This window comes from Mauremys reevesii, linkage group 21 (assembly GCF_016161935.1).
Source record: "Mauremys reevesii isolate NIE-2019 linkage group 21, ASM1616193v1, whole genome shotgun sequence".
Classification (NCBI taxonomy): domain Eukaryota; kingdom Metazoa; phylum Chordata; order Testudines; family Geoemydidae; genus Mauremys; species Mauremys reevesii.
In genome coordinates this window covers 6043393-6061439 of record NC_052643.1, presented here as the reverse complement: position 1 = coordinate 6061439, position 18047 = coordinate 6043393, and the positions used below count along the sequence as shown (strand labels likewise).

The 18047-nt window shown below is 44.4% G+C and overlaps 1 protein-coding gene across 4 annotated transcripts in view; it reads left to right on the top strand.

Annotated features, from left to right (window-relative positions):
* The window catches only part of TMCO4 (transmembrane and coiled-coil domains 4), an 85065-nt gene that overhangs the window by 46756 nt on the left and 20262 nt on the right, over positions 1 to 18047 (top strand). For all 4 annotated transcript variants that reach the window (XM_039508820.1, XM_039508822.1, XM_039508821.1 and 1 more), the window contains 3 exons: positions 727 to 811; positions 6651 to 6768; positions 9699 to 9816. In XM_039508820.1, the coding sequence (XP_039364754.1) occupies positions 727 to 811; positions 6651 to 6768; positions 9699 to 9816 (321 nt within the window). The remainder of the gene's footprint in view (positions 1 to 726; positions 812 to 6650; positions 6769 to 9698; positions 9817 to 18047) is intronic.

Here is an 18047-nt window from a genome sequence, read left to right as displayed (position 1 = left end):
GCATACCACCCCGCTGTTTGCCTTTTCATAGAAAATTGGCTGGCTGGCAGTGTTACAAGCCATGGGAGCCTATTTCACCTGCCAGGTCTATTAACCCTGCAGGCATCGGAAAGGCATGGCACTGCCTTTTCCTCTTCATCTCTGCCAAAGATGGCATTACATTTCATTTCTTGGTGGTTGGGAGCCCCGAGAGAGAGAGTGCTTTTGTAAGGCGGAAACAAGTTTCTCTCCTTGCTAGGAAAATGGCAGCAGTATTTTACGGCCCTGAAATTAATGGCTTGGGGTTGGACTTGATTTCCTGCCTTGAAAATGTGTTCCAACACCTCACTCATTTCCATATTGTTATATGGGGCTTTGCATTCTTTGAAATTAAAATAGTGGCGGTAAGGTGCAATGCATAGCAAATGGACCATTCAATTTAAAGGAGCTTCCTTAGGTGATGTGTGAGAAGCTTGATATTAATAAAGCAGGAAGAGTGCATTTGGACCCTTATCCAGCAAAGCACTTAATTTTAAGTTAAATGTAACTGTGTTTAACTTTAAGAACATCAGTAATGTCACTGAAGTCAACGGGACGGCTCACGTACTTAAAATTCAGCACATGCTTACATGATTTGCTGGATCAGAGCCTAGGTGCCCCCACTGGCCAGCCCTTTCTTTCCAGGTCTAGCAGATTGTTTGACAGCCATACCATCCTCATTTGTGCCTGTGCCTCTTTGTTCCCTAGGGCAAACGACCTGTCACTTTGATTGGCTTCAGTCTGGGCGCAAGGGTCATTTACTTCTGCCTGAAGGAGATGGCTCAAGAAAAAGGTAGAGTCCAAACATTTAACACTCTTATTTATTTTTCCATCACTTTTTTTTTTTTTTTAATTTAGTGCTGGTAGAAGTTATCATGCCAACAGCTCTGGAGATCGAAGTCCTCTAGAATAGCCACAGAGGGACAGCACAGCCACATGGCATTGCCTTTGTGCTTCACAGCCTGACCTCGATGGACAACCTTTAGGGTTAAGTGAGCAGTTTAGTCTCCAGGGCTCATTCAGTCCTTGGGCTCTTTGCTGAGACAGTCAACAAAGATGCTAGTTAGTGGTGGTTGCGGAGCCGTGTACACAGCTCCTTAAGAAAGGCTCTGATTGCGTTAAGCTGGAGGAGATACAGATTAGTCTGATACAAGTTATCCATTGGGCCACCCTAATGCATAAATGGAACATTCGAACTGAGCTACCCCAGTGCACACAGCTAACAGGACACCCTCGCTGGGCCACCCCAATGCACAGGCCTCATTAGGGCAACAGGCACAAAGCTCACATTGCATGGCCTTCAGATGGGTACCTGCATATTGTTCCCTTCCTTGGCCTCACAATACAGACTGCTCCTATCAGTAGCAGAAATAACCTGGTCTGTGGACCAATAGAAGGATGTAGACATGCTGAAATGTATGGACCGCACCTCCAGGCCTTACACCCTGCCCTGGGATACCCCTCCCCAGCTCTGACTGCAGAGAGCCTGTGGAGCAGCATCTCTGTGGGTTTGAAGAGAAGCAAGAGTCAGCATGGATAGTTTCTACCCCATTGATCCCCTCCTGGCGACAGCACTTGGATTATGTGCATTCTATGCCAGTATGTGGCTGAGAGTATTTACTTCCTGAGGTGCAGTCTAAATAGAAACCTACAAAACAGTTTTGAAATATGTTCAGAATTTAATTCTGCTGTCTCCGGTGTAAACCTGGAGTAACTCCACTGACTTCAGTAGTTACTTCATATTTACACCAGGGCAATCAAGAGCAGAATTTGGCCTTCCATCTGCAAACAGCACTCTTGACGTTCTGTGACATTTGTCTGGTGAATCAGTCTGTGAGCGGCCCACGCTTCGCTGTGAACTTGGCAGAAGATGCTTCGCCTCTATTGGACGCTCTCTGTAGTTACTATATCCGATCCCATGAGTCGTCCCTCCCGTTTAACTCATTGAAATGCCACTGTCGTCAGCTATTTTCATGGTAATTTTTCCCTAAAATCGAGCATAAAACCATCTGTCAATTTGTTACCAATTGTGGTTTTGTTTATTAATAGATTCTATTCTTAATTTAGAAAAAGAATCAAGTCATTCTGATCAGTTGATGTAAATTGCATGTTGGAGTTGAGTCAGTAGTGTGTGCTTATCCCTCCACCTACCTAGCCAATTTTATTAATTAACATTTGCCCTCACAGAATGTAGCTAATAAGTAAGGAGCTTTACACTGGCAAACATTCATTAGTAGGTGTTGGCAGGTGGGAACAGATTAAACCAGCATGAGAGGAAGAGGTCAGCTTCCTTTCTGTTTACAGCTGCGGGCCAGGACTTCTCTTCCGATTTAAAGTGCACAGTCCCTGAAATACAAGAGGCCAAATTCTAGTCTTTGTAGCACCAGACTGTATCCTAGTGACTTGATTAGAATCACTCTGAGTTTACCCTGGTAGAACTGAGTTCTGAATCTGGCCCCAGATTTACTCTTTTCTCCTCAGTGCCCTGAAAATGTCGGGGCCGTAATGTTTTGAGGCTTTCATTAGCCGTTAATAGCCCTGCGGTCTCTCTCAATGAGACTGCACAGTACTATAGCTAAGTAACATGTGAAAGGTTGTTTGCCATTCTAAAGAAATCTAAGTATCATAAATACATCTTGTAGCAGCCCCCCCACAGCCCATTGATTTTCAGTCCTTTAATTGAATTATGAAAGCTGAGCTGTTTGTGGGACTAAAAGGAACGTGTTTAGTGCAGATTGCCAATGCGTCCTGCCAGTGCACATTGCAGCAGCAAGCCACAGAAGGAATGGAGCAGCCATCTGGGTCTGGACTCTGAAGACGCATGCATAATAAATACAAGGCCCAATCTTGCAGTCCTTTTTGTATACAGTCTTACTGGCAGTTTCATGACCGTATAAGAATAGAATGTGTGCGAAGGGTTGTAAAGAGCTTCAGAGGACCGTGATGAAAATTCATAGACGCGAAAGACGTCCAAATCAGGAGACATTAAAAAGATTGTGACAACCATACGATGGGGGTAAATGAGATGGGGCATGATGGAAATATATTAAAATGGCATAGAGAGGAGGTGAGTCCGGAGGTCCTAATAACCCTTTCTCCTAATACAAGATCAAGGAAATAAAGACAAACAATTAAAAACCGATAAAGGAAATAGTTAGCTAAAAAATGCTTCATTAACTTGTGGAACTGCCCAGGGTGATATTTGAAGCCAGAAGCTTCATGGGAGTAAAAGAAGGATTATGCACATGCATCTGGTTCTGGCTGCTGTCAGTGGCAGGATACTGGACTAAAAGACCACAGGTCTGATCTTGTATGGCGGTTCCTATGTTCCTAGATGATTAATAAGTATATCCACAGTTAAACTAGAGAGGGTAAAAATTGATAATGGATCTCAGCCCTAATACTTCAAAACATAAGCCAAGCTGGCTTGGGTTTAGGAAGAAACTTCATCCATTGGGTAGGTTATTGCATAATTGTGTGTTCTGGGCTTTTGTGCCTTTCTCTGAAAGCTCTGATGCTAGCTACTATCAGAGATGGGGTAATCTAACTGTGTGAACTGCTGGTCTGGTCCGGTATGGCAAGCTTGTGTTGCTCTGGGATGGAAAATGGTACCTGTGCCTTCTCTGGGGACTCAAGTTAAAATGAATGATTTTTTTCAGTGGCTGTTTCAAACATTTTATTTAGGCTTAATAGTTATGTTACTTTGCTAGGCAGGTTTGCCAGTTGGCATTAAATGAGTAGTTTTTACAAACAGTAATAGTACTCATAAATAATTCCTTGCATGGATATCATCCTGAGGAGCCCAATGAGCTTCACAAACTATAAATTACAGAAACACTGCAATGCAGCCAACCAGCAGTGCAAAGAGTGCCCAGCAGTGGGCGAGGAGGGGAAATATTGCCCAAAGATACCTGGACAAACCCCTGTTAAGGCAAAACCTTTAAGGGCATGGGATCGTTAAGGCACCAGAAAGCAGACCGGACCTTGGCTTCTACGATGTCCTCAGAAAGCAAATCACCTGTCAGACATCCAGTGCTGAGACTGCTTGGCTCATCTAGGCCTCCGTTCAGGACAGCACTTATTAATGTGCTTGACTTAAATCCCACTGGAGAGCTTAAATCCCACCTAGGTCAATGGGTATGTCTACACAGCCCACAGGTGTGAGCCTCCCAGCTCAGGTCAAGAGGCTCGGGCTAGCTGGGCTCATGCTAGTGCTCTAAAAAGAGCCGTGTAGCCAGCGCTTTGACGTTGTGATTCAGGCTGGAGCTCAGGGTCTGAAGCCTAGGGAGGGGGTGGGTTCAGAGCCTGAGCTCATGCCCACTGGTTTGAGGTTTTAAGTAGCACTTAAGTAATCCATATGTCTTGTACCTGCCCCTCTACGGAGGGTGGATTTCACCTGAATGGCACAGTAATGCCCTGTGTGTGTGTAACAGTTCCAGACCTGGGAACATGGCAATATCTCTCCCTGCCCCCAGAGACTAGTCCTAGCCCCAGGCTCAGTGTGCGCCTCATGGGCCTTTTCCAAGATTATTTGCCTGTCAATTGGCAGTTACTGCCTCACGGCAAGCAAATACAGCTGCTTTCATCGCAAAACCCCTTTTTAGTAGCTAGCAGGCAATGGGAATTGCCAGTCCCTGCCCCATTACTCTCCTATGAAATCCCAATATAGAATTGTGTCTTATCTACTAAGAAGTTGGCCAAGTGGAATAAAAGCCTTTTTTTCTTTTTACACATCCTGCCAGAATTAATGATGTTTCTGAGTCAGAGGCAGAAGGAGGCTGTGAAATGTATTAATCCCAAGAGGGATTGACTGAGGGTAGAATCTTTTCTTTTCTCATATTATCTAGAATCATTAATTTTTCTTTTCCCTGTGCACATGGGCTTTATTATTCCTTATCAGTATAAACAATTTGTAGCCCCCGGGATAGGTATAATTAACTAGCGTGGTAGTAACCATGCAGATCAGTGATCTATATTCTTAAGCGTCCCTCTTCCTCCATAATCATTCAAAAGAAATGAATACACAGCCAAGATTGAGCATCTTCATTTCAAACAGGAACAGAATAGAGCAATGGAGGGAAAGAAACTAGACCTTCCAGTGGTTAGTTCCAGTCTTCAGGAGCCTGATATATGAGCTGCTTTTTCTCGCTCTTTCAATTGACCTTACGCTAGAGACTGGAATTATTGCCCTGTCCACATGGCTCTGTTTTTTCATTACCCGTTTACTGTGGAAGCAGTAGTCTCATTGCCCGTCGAGTTAAGCTAACAAAATCGAATCACTGTTTGTTTGTTTTTAATGTGTGTGAAATTTGCTTCATAATTAAGAAATGAAACCAACAGCGCTCATTTCAGATTGTCATCGGGGGTTGGAATTTACATCATAGTAAAACGGTGTAGAATAATGCTCTCTGCAGGGGGCGCCAGGTTATTATTGCTGTTAGAGAAAGGAAATCAATTGCATTGATTAAAAATCTATCCAGGCAGCGTCTCCTTGGCCTTGACTTGGTGCGGTATGTAATTGCTTTCCCATTTATTTCCTCATAATCCCAACCCCCTATTCTACAAACCAGGTACACTATCCTAAAAATGACCAGAACCCACGTATGCTGAGCTGCGCTCTCCAAAGGTCAAGATTCTGGTTTTGGCAGAATAAACTCTTCAGGGCAGGGACTGTCTCTTTGTTCTGTGTTTGTACAGCACCTAGCACCATAGGGTCCTGGGCAAGAACAGGGGCTCCTAAGTGCCACCATAATACAAATAAATAATAATATATATGGGACTCTAGTTAATAGACTTCCCAGTCATATCATCATACAATTACTATATCGGAAGGCACTTTACTGTCTCTTTTTCACAACTCTACATAAACAGAGAGTCAGTTGTTAAAATTGCACCTTCTTTTTTGATACATACTGTGTAATGAAACATTTATATCTGTTGTTTCTATAGACCTCATATGCGTGCATGCACACACGTTCGGATTTTAGTTTGCTTATTAGGAACTGATATCAACTTTCTCTAACCCACGATGCTCTGGAAGGTGAACTTAAAAACCAGAATCTTTGTGTCCCACCCCCAGACCGAGACTGCCTTGTGGAGCTCTGTCCTGGCAATAGTGAATGTATCATAGCACCTTTTTAAACGTTTTTATTGAAAAGCACGGAAGTGCTGCCCAATCTTTCTCAATCCGTCGCTTGCTTCTACTGGGATTTCTTAGCTGCAGTTTGTCCACTAAGAATAAAAGAGGAGCATTCATTTTGATCAGACTCAACACACCTTTTGAGCAGATTGTGCCCAGGAAGTATGAAGAGCTAAACTGCTTCAGAGTTGTGATTGGGAATTGCCACTAGGAATTCTTTTGTCGGCTCTGTTGTCATGCATTCAGTGGACGGATGCATTAGCAACTTCCAGGGCTGGTCAGGTGGAAGATCTTTTTAGTTTATCTTTACAAATGAATCAACAGAAATAAAGTATTTCTCCAATGTAAGTGAATGACACTAAATATATTCTGATCCCTCAGAGGGCAAGTCTCACTTGTCTGTATCATATGTACATAGATGCATTTTCTGGGCTGCCTTCCAAATCCAAGTAACACCCTTTGTCTTGTGGGGGGGCTGTTCCCATCTTTATAGACTGTGAGGGGATCATCGAGGATGTGGTCCTGCTGGGAGCTCCAGTGGAAGGAGATGCCAAGTACTGGAAAGCTTTCACGAAGGTGGTGTCGGGCAGGATCATAAATGGCTATTGCAGGTCTGTACATGCACAACCTCGATGTCTTCTTATGGCTGGGTCACTGTTAGTGGATCTTTTATTTATTGCTTTTGAACATTTTGACAGCCCCAAAGATTGAAGTATTAAGGAGCTCTCAGTAGAGAACCATCTTCTTTAGAAGTCATTATGTCCATTACTTAGATTTGAAAGTCTTCAGGAGGCAACATAAGGCTGTTCTGTCTTGGGCTTTGATTAACTATTTATGTTGAACTTTAGACTGGAAGCCTGTGCATATGAAGGATTTGGTATTTAGGGACTGTATTTCATTTGCACTTACAGCTGCTTTACGACACTCTGGCAGCGTAAAGAGGCCTCAGACAAGGTGTAGATGTAATTTACATCCACTCTAAAGCCTCTTAAAACTGTCAGAGTGGTGCCAAAGTGTAAATGGGAATCCAGCTCTTAAATTCACAGAGGGTATGTCTACACTACAGCAGCACTGCTACTGGACTGCAGTTATGCTGCTGTAGCACTGCAGTGTAGACGCTTCCGATGTCAACAGAAGGGGGGTTTCCATCAATTGTACATAATCCACCCTCTCAAGAGGCAGTAGCTAAGTCAACAGAAGAATTTTTCCATCAACCTAGCTGCATCTAGAGTGGCAAGGCCAACAGCCTTGAGCAATATAGTTTAGGTCGATCTAATGTTTAGGTGTTGACCAGGCCTGAGAGCTAATTTGTGGAATTACTTGTTTTTAACATGTGTTAAAGCACCTAATTGTCAAAACCTTAACAATGATGCAAATTTGTCTACAAATAAGTGTACAGAGAGAGAGAGGTGCGTGTTAATATACAATATATTCTATTATTTTACATACCTTAAAATGATGAGAAGAGAGAAATTAAGATCACAAGCACTTGAGATTAAAACAAGAAATCTTCATTACTCCCATCCGTATGGCTGAGCTGAGAGATGCTGCTTTTGCTAATTTTGTATCGTTGAGGTTTTATAGATGCAGGATGTGTATGCAAATTACTGCATTTCTTCATGTAACATAGCAAAAAAAGCAACTGCTGGCTCCTGTACAGTAGTTTCTGGGGGATGCTTCTGTTTTCCTCCAGGAAGCCGTTCATGATTAGCAATTTACGTGTATAACTGAGTTTGCTGTAGTGACTATAGATCATCCCAGAACTGCAAAAACAACCTCTCCTTATTTCATTGCAGAAAGCATATTATATTCATTTCCTGTAATATAAGAGAGATAATTTTGTTATCGTTTCAGACCTTGACTGTGCTACTGAAATAAAATGGGCTACGTGTGTATAATTCAAGTTAGTCTCTTTACTTTGGCAGGCCATATTTCGACTGTTCAACAAACAGCGGTTAATAAATTACAGCTCAGTTGCACACAAACAGGAGTGAGCAGGGGATGAGATTCCAGATAAATATCCTAGTACATTTAATCTCTAAAATCCCATGGGATGCTGCAGCTGAGAAGCACCAGGTCCACATGAAGGGTGATGTGAGGTGCTAATTGGAGAGCTTTGGGGTGGAATTCGGTGAGAGTATCTGAAACATGAATCAGGGAAATACGTTATTTCCCAATAAGACATTCACATGGGTCTGGAGATGTGATGGTTCCCTGCCTTGGTGTTTGCATAAATATTGAGCCAGATGGTGGTGGATCAGAAGTAACTTCATGGAAGTTTATGAACTTACATTGGTGTAAAACGGGTGTGAGATCAGAATCAGGCCCATTTACTTGAGTTTCAGTTCACACCTCTCAATGTTGACGTTTCAATGAACCAAACATCTCGAAGTGAAAGCCATTTGAAACTGCTACGCTGGATTTCGTAACATCCAAACTACCAATGTCCTGTGATCACCTTGTAATACCATAAGTCAAGCCAAGTTTGCATGGCTAAACCTTTCAAACAGCCTGGTCTGAGTAATGAGTTAGCAACAAATACAAAACCGAGTGAATTTTGTGTGGCCTTGGGAGTGTTGCACGCATTTGGCATAGCTCCGGGTGGGCTTTATTCACATCTGATAGTCAAGGACAGTGGTGAGAGTGAACAGGCACAGCTGGAAGTGGCAGCTCTTAGAGTAAAATTCACCTGTGCAGAAGGCCAGCACAAGGTTCTATATACCACTGCAGTCCTACTTAAGCCTTCATCATAGAGCTCAGTTGGATGTAAGTGATGTACAGGCTTTGTGCCAGCTCTCTGCACTGGGGAGAATTTCACCTTTCCAAGTGCCAAAGGGTACAGCGCATAGTCATTTTATTAATCTTTAGACCAGCCATGCCATCTCTGCCCCACCACTCAAGATTGGAAGCACAGTCTTGCTACTTCTCCTATTAAAAGTCTTATATTTTCACAGCACCTTTAATCCAGAAAGATCCTAAATTACTTTATAATTTGCATATATGTCAGCAGCCACGGTGCCTGTGCTCAACGTGTTTACAGATGCTACAGGCTGGCAAACTTCTACGTGTTAACGTATTACAAGGAGATTGTCCAATAGTCGAATAGCGAATAGTGTAGCTGAAGTCGGTGTATCTTAGGTCAACTTACCTGGCTGATTTTATAGGGACAGTCCCGATTTCAGGTTTTTTTCTTATACAGGCTCCTATTACCCCCCACCCCCATCCCAATTTTTCACTTTTGCTGTCTGGTCACCCTACACTCCCCCGTCGACTCCGCTTCCGCCTCTCGTGAGCTGGCATTCCGGAGTCAACGGGGAGCAGGATTAGGGATCAATTTTATCGCGTCGACGCTAGATGCGATAAATCGAACCCCGATAGATGGATAACTACCCGCCGATCCAGCGGGTAGTGAAGACCTGCCCTTAGCTGGGCTGCCTGGTCCTGTCATCTCTGTCTTTTCCTATGTTCCCCGAATGTCTTTGTGCATTTTATCAGTCTTCCAGCAAGGCTTATTAATACCTCTGTTCCATTTTCCTCCTAGGGGAGACTGGCTGCTGAGTTTTGTCTACCGGACCTCCTCTGCTCAGCTCAACGTTGCAGGCCTTCAGCCAGTCAGCCTGGATGACAGGAGGATGGTTAATATGGATCTTTCATCTGTAGTGAGTAGCCCTCTTCATTTCCTTAGTATTTCACTCTGTCCGTACCGGTCATAGCCTTGTGTTCATCTTCCATCCACCTAGCCGCATCTACACAAGGGACACTTAGGGCACTACATTTTTCACAACCCTGGGGGATGTAGCTAGGTCAGTCTAATTTTTAAGTATAGATCAGGCCTAAGAAGAGTGAGTGACTTTGTGTAGTCTCTATTCTTCTCTCTATATGTGCACAAACCTCACGACTCCATGACTTTACCATAAACTCCATGTCAGATAAGCCTTAAGTCTGGCCCGACACCTAATGGAAGCTATGTAACGTTGTAGGGAGTATTTTGTTTCCATTGTTGCTTTTTTAAAAAAATTCTGTAACATCCTGCACTGGAGAAAATGGTGTTCCTATCCCATCAGATCCTACAGGAGTGGCATCACTTTCAGAAAGACAGTGTGGCCTGGTGCACTGTCTGCACTTGCCCTAAACTCAAACACTGAGGCTCGGTGGTGCTGGAACTAGAGATGCCGGAAGTGCCGCCGCAATCCCTGGCTTGACATACTGCTAACTAACACCAAATACCTGGTTGCCATCAGCAGCACCCCCACTGTAAAAGTTGTTCCAGCTCCCCTGATGAGACCTGATCTACGCTTAAAAACTGAGTTGCCATAGTTAGGTTGACCTGACCCCAAATGTAGACATGGCTAGGTCAGTGGAAGAATTCTTCCCTCAACCGAGCTACCACCTCTCGGAGAGCCCGATTAACTATCTCAATGGGAAAGCCCCTTCCGTCAGTGTAGGAAGTGGCTATGGTATGGTGCGTCAGCGGCACAGCTGCAGCACTGTAGCTGTGCTGCTGTCACGACTGTAGTGTAGGTGTGGCCTGTGCCTACTCCCCAACAGAATACCCCACTTGTGAAATTTAACAACTGCTTCATACTCTCGTACAGCCCTTTCACACTTGCACACAGGATCCCACCAAACTATCTGCATTCCCCTACCCACCACTAAATCCATAAACTGCTTTCATATCCCACCTCACTACTACAGTCCCCATGGCATGAAGACTCCAGTACCCTGTTACTTACACAACCTACACAATTCTGTAATGAAATGATGCAGACTCAGCATACATAAGCACCTCTTTGCTTTGATGACATACATGGGGGATTCAGATCCTGATCTCCTCATATCACAATCACAGCTCTATGATGTTCCTCAAACTGATCCCCAGATCTCTTCATCTCATCACAATCACAGCCCTTCCAAGCTGCTCCAGCTTATTCCTTCGCTATTCAATACAGCTACACTAACACAGTGAATGCAGTTGGAGTGCCTGCAGATCATTCCCAGGAGCTATTGCCAACTGCAGGTTATCTTAACTTTATATTTCCTGGTTCACAGAAGTTTGAGTTTTGCTGAACCTGACATTCTGGAAGGACACGAACTATCACCGGGCGTCCTTAACTCTGCTTTAACTAAGTTTTTGCCATTTAGTTTCCAGTATGGTCAGAGACTGCTTGCCACCTACTAGTACTCTTGGGGACCATGCACGGCCACCTAGCCCAAGAAGGGAACATCTGCAAAGTAGCAGGGCCCCCCTACTTTGTGTCTCATAATTCGAGCACCGCTATGAGTAGGGACCAGGAAGAACCTGCAGTCTCATGTAGCTGGAGCTTTTGATGGTCTTGAGGAAGTCATTTGACCTTGTGCCTCAGTTCATCCGGCGGGCTTGTCGGGTTCACAGTTGCAATGCTACAGCAGGGATTAGTACGGCTGGATTTGAGTTTGGAGTTACAGAGCTCAGCGATGTTTGTGGCTGGTTTGATAGTCTTGAATTTCTAGGGCAAGGTCACAGTTGTGGCTTAGTAGTTGGATTCTGAGTTTCCAGGGAACAAAGAAGGTTTCTGAGTTCTGTCCTATAGATCAGGCATCAATTAGATTCCCCAAAGCTGCTTAGTGTTGTTAATGCTAAACTGCTGTTAGGGGTGTAATGTCTTCAACACTATTCAGCTCGGTTGCCCTAAGCAAGCTAATGACATAGATGCCTTCCCTTCCCTCCAGGTGACCTCCTCTGCAGATTTATAGATTATAAAGGCAGAAAGGGTCACGGCGATCATCTAGTCTGACCTGTATAACACAGCCATAGGACTTCCCTAAATTAATTCCTGTTGAACAAGAGCAGATCTTTTAGAAAAACATCCAGTCTTGACTTTAAAATGTACACCTTATTTCCAGTCTGAATTTGTCTAGCTTCAGTTTCCAGCTGTTGGATTTTGTTAAAGATTTTTCTGCTAGATTTACGGGCCCATTATCAAATGTTTATTCCCCGCAGTAGGCACATATAGATTGTGATCAAGTCACCCCTTAACCTTCCCTTTGTTAAGCTAAATAGATTTAGGCTCCTTGAGTCTGTCACTGCAAGGCAGGTTTTCAACCCTTTAATCATTCTCATGGTCTTCTCTGACCCTTCTCCAGTTTATCAACATGCTTCAGATAATCAGAAAGAACACAGCTTCTGCACACACATTCACAGCAATCTTGGGATCACAATTTACTATGACGTAGCTGTTTTTCTCCCTTTGCATTTTGGGAGTGGAAAATGCTTGACAGAGCTGTGAAAACAAATCTTATAACAGACCCTGTATAATCCAGACTGCCTCCTCTGTCACTTCTCAAACTGACCTCTTCTGAGCACATCTGCAAGCTGGCACAGATTACTCTCCTAGTATTGCTCTGGAACCAGAAAGTGTCTTAAGCACATGATCAGTTTCACATTTTATGATGTGCAAACACATCAAGCCTGCAACTGTTCAGCTGTTACCAGCTCATTTAATTCATACTGATTGAACATTGCTGATCCCGCTGCAGGAAAAATTCAGGACTGATGAGGTGTGGATAAAGTAGAGATGAACAGAGCAAAGTGTGGACAGCCTAGAAGGGACTGGGTTAACAGAGGCTCTTAGAAACATATAAACCCCTAAGCTGATATAAAGCCCTGGCGTAGACCCCGCTAGGTCAGCAAAAGAATTTTTCCATCAACTTAGCGACCCCCTTCTCAGAGAGGCGGATTTACTACAATGATGGAAGCACCTCTTCTGTCACTATAGTAAGTGTCCACACTACAGCGCCCAGTGTTGCAGCTGTGCCATTGGACCGTTTCTAGAGCAGCCATACCAGTAGCGCGGCTGGGGTGGGTGGGGAGCAGCGGGAGCGGCCGCTCCCACTGAGCAGAAAAGTGGTGCCTTTTTAATTTTTACTCACCCAGCGGCGCTCAGGGTCTTCGGCGGCACTTCGGCAGCGGGTCCTTCAGCCGCTCTGGGTCTTTGGTGGCACTTCGGCGGCGGGTCAGTTGGGGTTTTTCTTTTTTGTTTTTCTTTTTTTCTTTTTTTTCTTTTTTCTTCGCTGCGGGTGGCGCCTTTTTTTATGTGTTCGCTCCTCCTGCTGCTAAAACCTGACTTCGCCACTGAGCCGTACCCTTAATGTCCTGTCTCTTGCTTTTCCCTGAAGAGCCCTTGTCTGTTCATTTTATACTTACTAAACTTCCAAAGCATATGGAGTGCGGCAGACACCCATGGGGACTGACTCCCAGCAGCCTGCTTGCTTTCGCTGAAGAAGCAGTGTGCACATTTAGGCTAGATGGGTGGCCCAAGTGCCGGGTCACCAATCTTCCACCATTACGCATCTGTGTACGCACTGCGCGTATCAAATAGAGACTCCCAACACAGCTGTCATCTCGGAGAGGCCTGCCGCTTCCATGATAGAGCAGCCTTGCCTAACCTTACTGGAAAGGATGGAAAAGAGGAGCCATCCTGAAAAAAAATAGAGCTATAGGAGACAGGAAAACGGTGTGTTACATGAGGCGTGTGAAGAAAAGCTTTAGAATCCAGTGCTTTAACAAATGTCACGAAAGCAAAGGTGGCTTGCACTGCAAATGCAATGGAATAGGGTAGCATAAAGGTATATAGAGATGTTCTCAACAGAATGCTGACAGTGTAGTGCTAGCAAGGCACTTTACTACTTAATTGAGTGCAATAAATCCAGCTCTTTCTTATAAGATACAAAAATCAAAGCACCTTTTCTGCAGGTGTGGATGTTTGAACAAGTATTAAAGAGCCTCATTAGTACTAGAATCTATGATTCTACTAGTGAACTAGTATCTTGGACTATCTGGACTCCTCAAAGATTTCCTGACTCGGATCTATGAAAAAAATTCAGTGCCACTGTGGGTTAGACGGTTGCTTTGTTTGAAACATGGCTGACTGGTATCTCCACATCTCATTCTCATAAAGGCCCAGAGGTATGGGAATAGCAGCAGGTCACGTAACGCTCGCCCAGGACAATGCAAGTGATCTAATGCTGGACGTTCAGTCTAACCTAGCAGAAAAGACTGAGCCGCAATTTCAATTTCTTTTATGCAGACAACCCGGCTTAAAACCAAGGTGTTAGATGTTTCTTAAAACAATGTGGGTGCCTGTTTGGGTGGAACAGGCTGCTTATTGCAACTTGCCGTGGCAGTGTCTGCCCACAGTTGCCCTCGTAGTCAATTTTAGCTCTAGGTACTTGAAAATAAATAGACCGGTTTGAGAGAAACCAGGAAATAATAAAACACATTAATGCAGCACAGCAAATCAGAGCATTTGCCTGTGCTTGTAGGGACTTGGCCCACTGAGGTGATTGCAGAGCCCCCTCTGATGGGTCCGGAGAGCATAAGAAGGTACAGTTGATCCTCATCATCACTATAGCACTTTCTATTAAGCTCTTGCTCCTTTAAAGAAGAATAATGATGGGCTCCCTTGTTGCCTGCTTTCTAGCACATCGAGCAGGCTCTGCACCGAGCCTTTTGGGCCGTTGGTCATTTTGCATTTCTGCCCCACCCTTTTGCAAAGCACCTCAGGATCCTGTAGAGAAACTACCTGGAAATATAAATGACAGAATTCTGAAGGAGGCGGGGAGTGCTATGCAGTGGTGAGGTGAGGGCAGGAGTCTCCAGCAGCAACTTCCGCAGACTCCAGCATAGGTGCAGCCTGGGATGGGTTCAGCACAGATTTCTAGATCTAACACCCTTCATGTTCAAGCCATCTCCCAGTTTATCCATGGTGAGGGCCATTTCTCCCTGCGGGTCCTTTCAGACTTCGGAACTGAGCACAACGGTTAGAGTTCCCCTTTCAATCTGGGGGAGGAGTGGGATGCTGGAGTCCAAGGGGCCTGATTCTTGCTGCTGCGGCAATGTAAAGGAGTCTCAAAGTGCGTGGGATATAAGGGATATATAAAGGGCCTTTGCGTAAATGAGACTCAGGGCCCAAGGTATTTAGCCTGTCTGTTTTGATTAGTATGGTCTGCGTTACAGTTTCCATTTGTCATGCCAGGGCCCTCTCCTTTCATTCTCCTCCAAACTTTTGAGGCCTCATTTCTCTAAATCTGTCAGTGGGGAAACTAACAAAATGTCCTCCCACTCAGCAAATACAGTTATAAAAGCTTCCCGAGCGCTTACAATGAGACTGATTGGTTCAGCGGATTTATTTGACAGTAACTGAAACCGAGGAAGTAATTGAGTTGTAACATATTAGGCTGATTGCTGTTTGTTCAAGCGAGATGCTGGAGATTACGTTTCACATTAGCATCTGAATATCGAAGAAATGTTGTTAAGAGTCGGAATGTAGGCAAAATACGTTTCATGTGGGCTTGGAAGTTACAGGCATTTGCTTAGGTTTCTTTAGGCAATTTTAATGTAACCAAAATCTGAGATGACCTTAAAGGCATGAAAGTAGATCTGAAGGGCTGTCTCCGTAGGTCGAGTGATGAACTTCATGAGAGCTGCAGAAAGTTAGTACTGCCATATTGTTAAAGGTGGGAGAAGGGCTATGCATCTCTCTCTCCATATACCACCCCAATAAAGGAATCACAGATTATCCAGGGCTACAAACTTTAATTTCTGCTTTACAGACCCATATAAGCAAACCCCAATTTCCACTTCGGGCCGGTTGTAAAATATCTGTTATATAAAGTTTAAAGACCTTTAGCCACGATTAGGACTTGCCTGGACCTTGAAATTCCCTGCTTTCCCATGCATTCAAATGGCAGCTGAATTCTCCTAGTTCTACTCTTTATCATTCAGATGTCACCTTCCTAGATGAGGTCGATGATGATTATTATTAATTTCTCTAAATGGCCAGTTGAGATCAGGACCCCATTGTGCTAAACACTGTACATACACAGGAAAAGAGACGGCCGCTACCCTGAAGAGTTTTAAAGGGTTAATAGACAAGACTAAGGGTATGAGGGGAAACTGAGGCACAGAGCGGTGCTGTGACTTGCCTGTGGTTATATAGCAGGTCAGTGGCAGAACCAGTAATAAAACCCAAGTCTCCTGCGTTCCAGTCCAATGTGCTACCCGCTGGACTATGCTGCAGTTTGTTAAATATCATGATGGATACAATTTTGTCATAGTAAAATTAGGCAGAATTCACAGAACACTTATGGTAAAAATGTACAAAATCAGAGTCTGGTTTCGGCAATGAAAAATGTGTAACAATTTAACAATAAAGTATTGTGTATTGTGGAGGCGTTGTCACTGACCCACAGGCTGGGTGACCCACTGGGATGAGTCAGGGAATAGAGGTGGCACTCCATCTCCGAGCCCTGCCACCCAGGGCTGAAAGCTGCACTCACAGACATCTTTTAAAATCATGGAATCCATGACTTCCGTGATGGAATCGTAGCCTTAATTATCATTGCAATAACAAAATAGAAATAAGTGTTGTCTGAGCACCACACTGGGAGTCAGGTACTCCCGAGTTCTAATCCCAGTACTGGAACTAATTCCCACTGCAGCCTTGAGCAAGTCACTTCTCCTTTGTGTGCCTCAGTTTCCCCATCTGTAAAATGGGTATAATAATACTGCCATCAAAGGAAGGTCATAAAGATTCATCAATGTTTAATGTGCTTTGAAGACTGAAAGCATGTCGGACCAGCTAATTGTTATTACTCCGTCATTAAAGACTATTTTAAAAGCACTGATTTACCCTTCTTTGCAATAACATGTAGTGATGAGATTTTGTGACCTATTTTGCACTCCGATGTTCCTGTAAAATTGGAGAAGCAAGAAAAGGCTGAATAAAAGAGTTCTGTTTGGAATATGCTGCACCAGACATCACCATAGCTGTGGCTTTTCCCATTAGTTACAAACCTTTTTGTCTTGCTTTTTTCTCAGCTGCTGAAACTGAGCAGTGAAAAGCCAGAACTGAGACAGTGATGATTAAAATGGAATTCCTGCTCTTGCCCTCCAAAACCTTTCTTAGAAGTGATGCCTTGTTACTGGCGTCTCGAGTGATTCCAGGGCAGCGTGGTTCACCACCTGCATGGGCTCTTTGGATGCAGCAGACAAAAAAGACAGTATTCTAACAATCTATTGATTTGGCACTTGCGTGATTCAGGCTTTTCCTCAAAGGTGCATTAAACTGCGTTCTCATCGTGGGCCCAAAACTTGCAGCAAAGAATGAATTCTGATGCTGAAATTCAGGTTTATTAAGGACCTTGGGGACTGAGCATGGAAGTAGGTTGCCTGGGTCTCATTGCTCCCAGGTGGAATGACTTGTTTCAGATGAGCAATACCTCCTTAGGCAGGTATGACAGGAATGAATACAATCCAAAGAAGAAAAGCAAGAACGGGAACTTGATTCAATCAGAAGCTAAACATTTCCCAGGATAGGAACTTGTAGTGATTCTATCATGCTACAGGAAGGAAAAGCAGCTAAAACCACCACTTTGTTGGTGATGCTGGGGGAGGGCGAGGGACCGGGGGGGAAAAACATCACCAGGTAGATTTCATTAAGTCCCTGTAATGTCAACTTCCAGTCCAGCTTCAGTTCTGTTTCAAGGGAGTGCCAGCTCTCACAGGGTCTCAAAAGAGAATAGGCCTGTGGTCACATTTCACAGAAATAGGTCTAAACAGCCCTATTCTCTCCCCCACCCCCATCACTCACTCTCAGGGCCGCACAGAGTTTTTTGGGTGCCTGGAGCAAAATCTGAAACTGAGCTGCCCCCCTCCCAAAAAAGAGGGGAGGCCCTTGGTAGAAGGATTGGAGAGCGAGCCTGCCCGCACTCACCCGGCAGTAGCGGCTCCTGTCCCGTGGGCCTGTGCCTGGCTCCCCGCTCTTGGTGCTGCACATGGGGTTGCTCAGGTTTGGCCCACGGAGGGTCATTTGAGCCCAACATGAGTGGTGCTGCAGCCCTGCATGTCGGG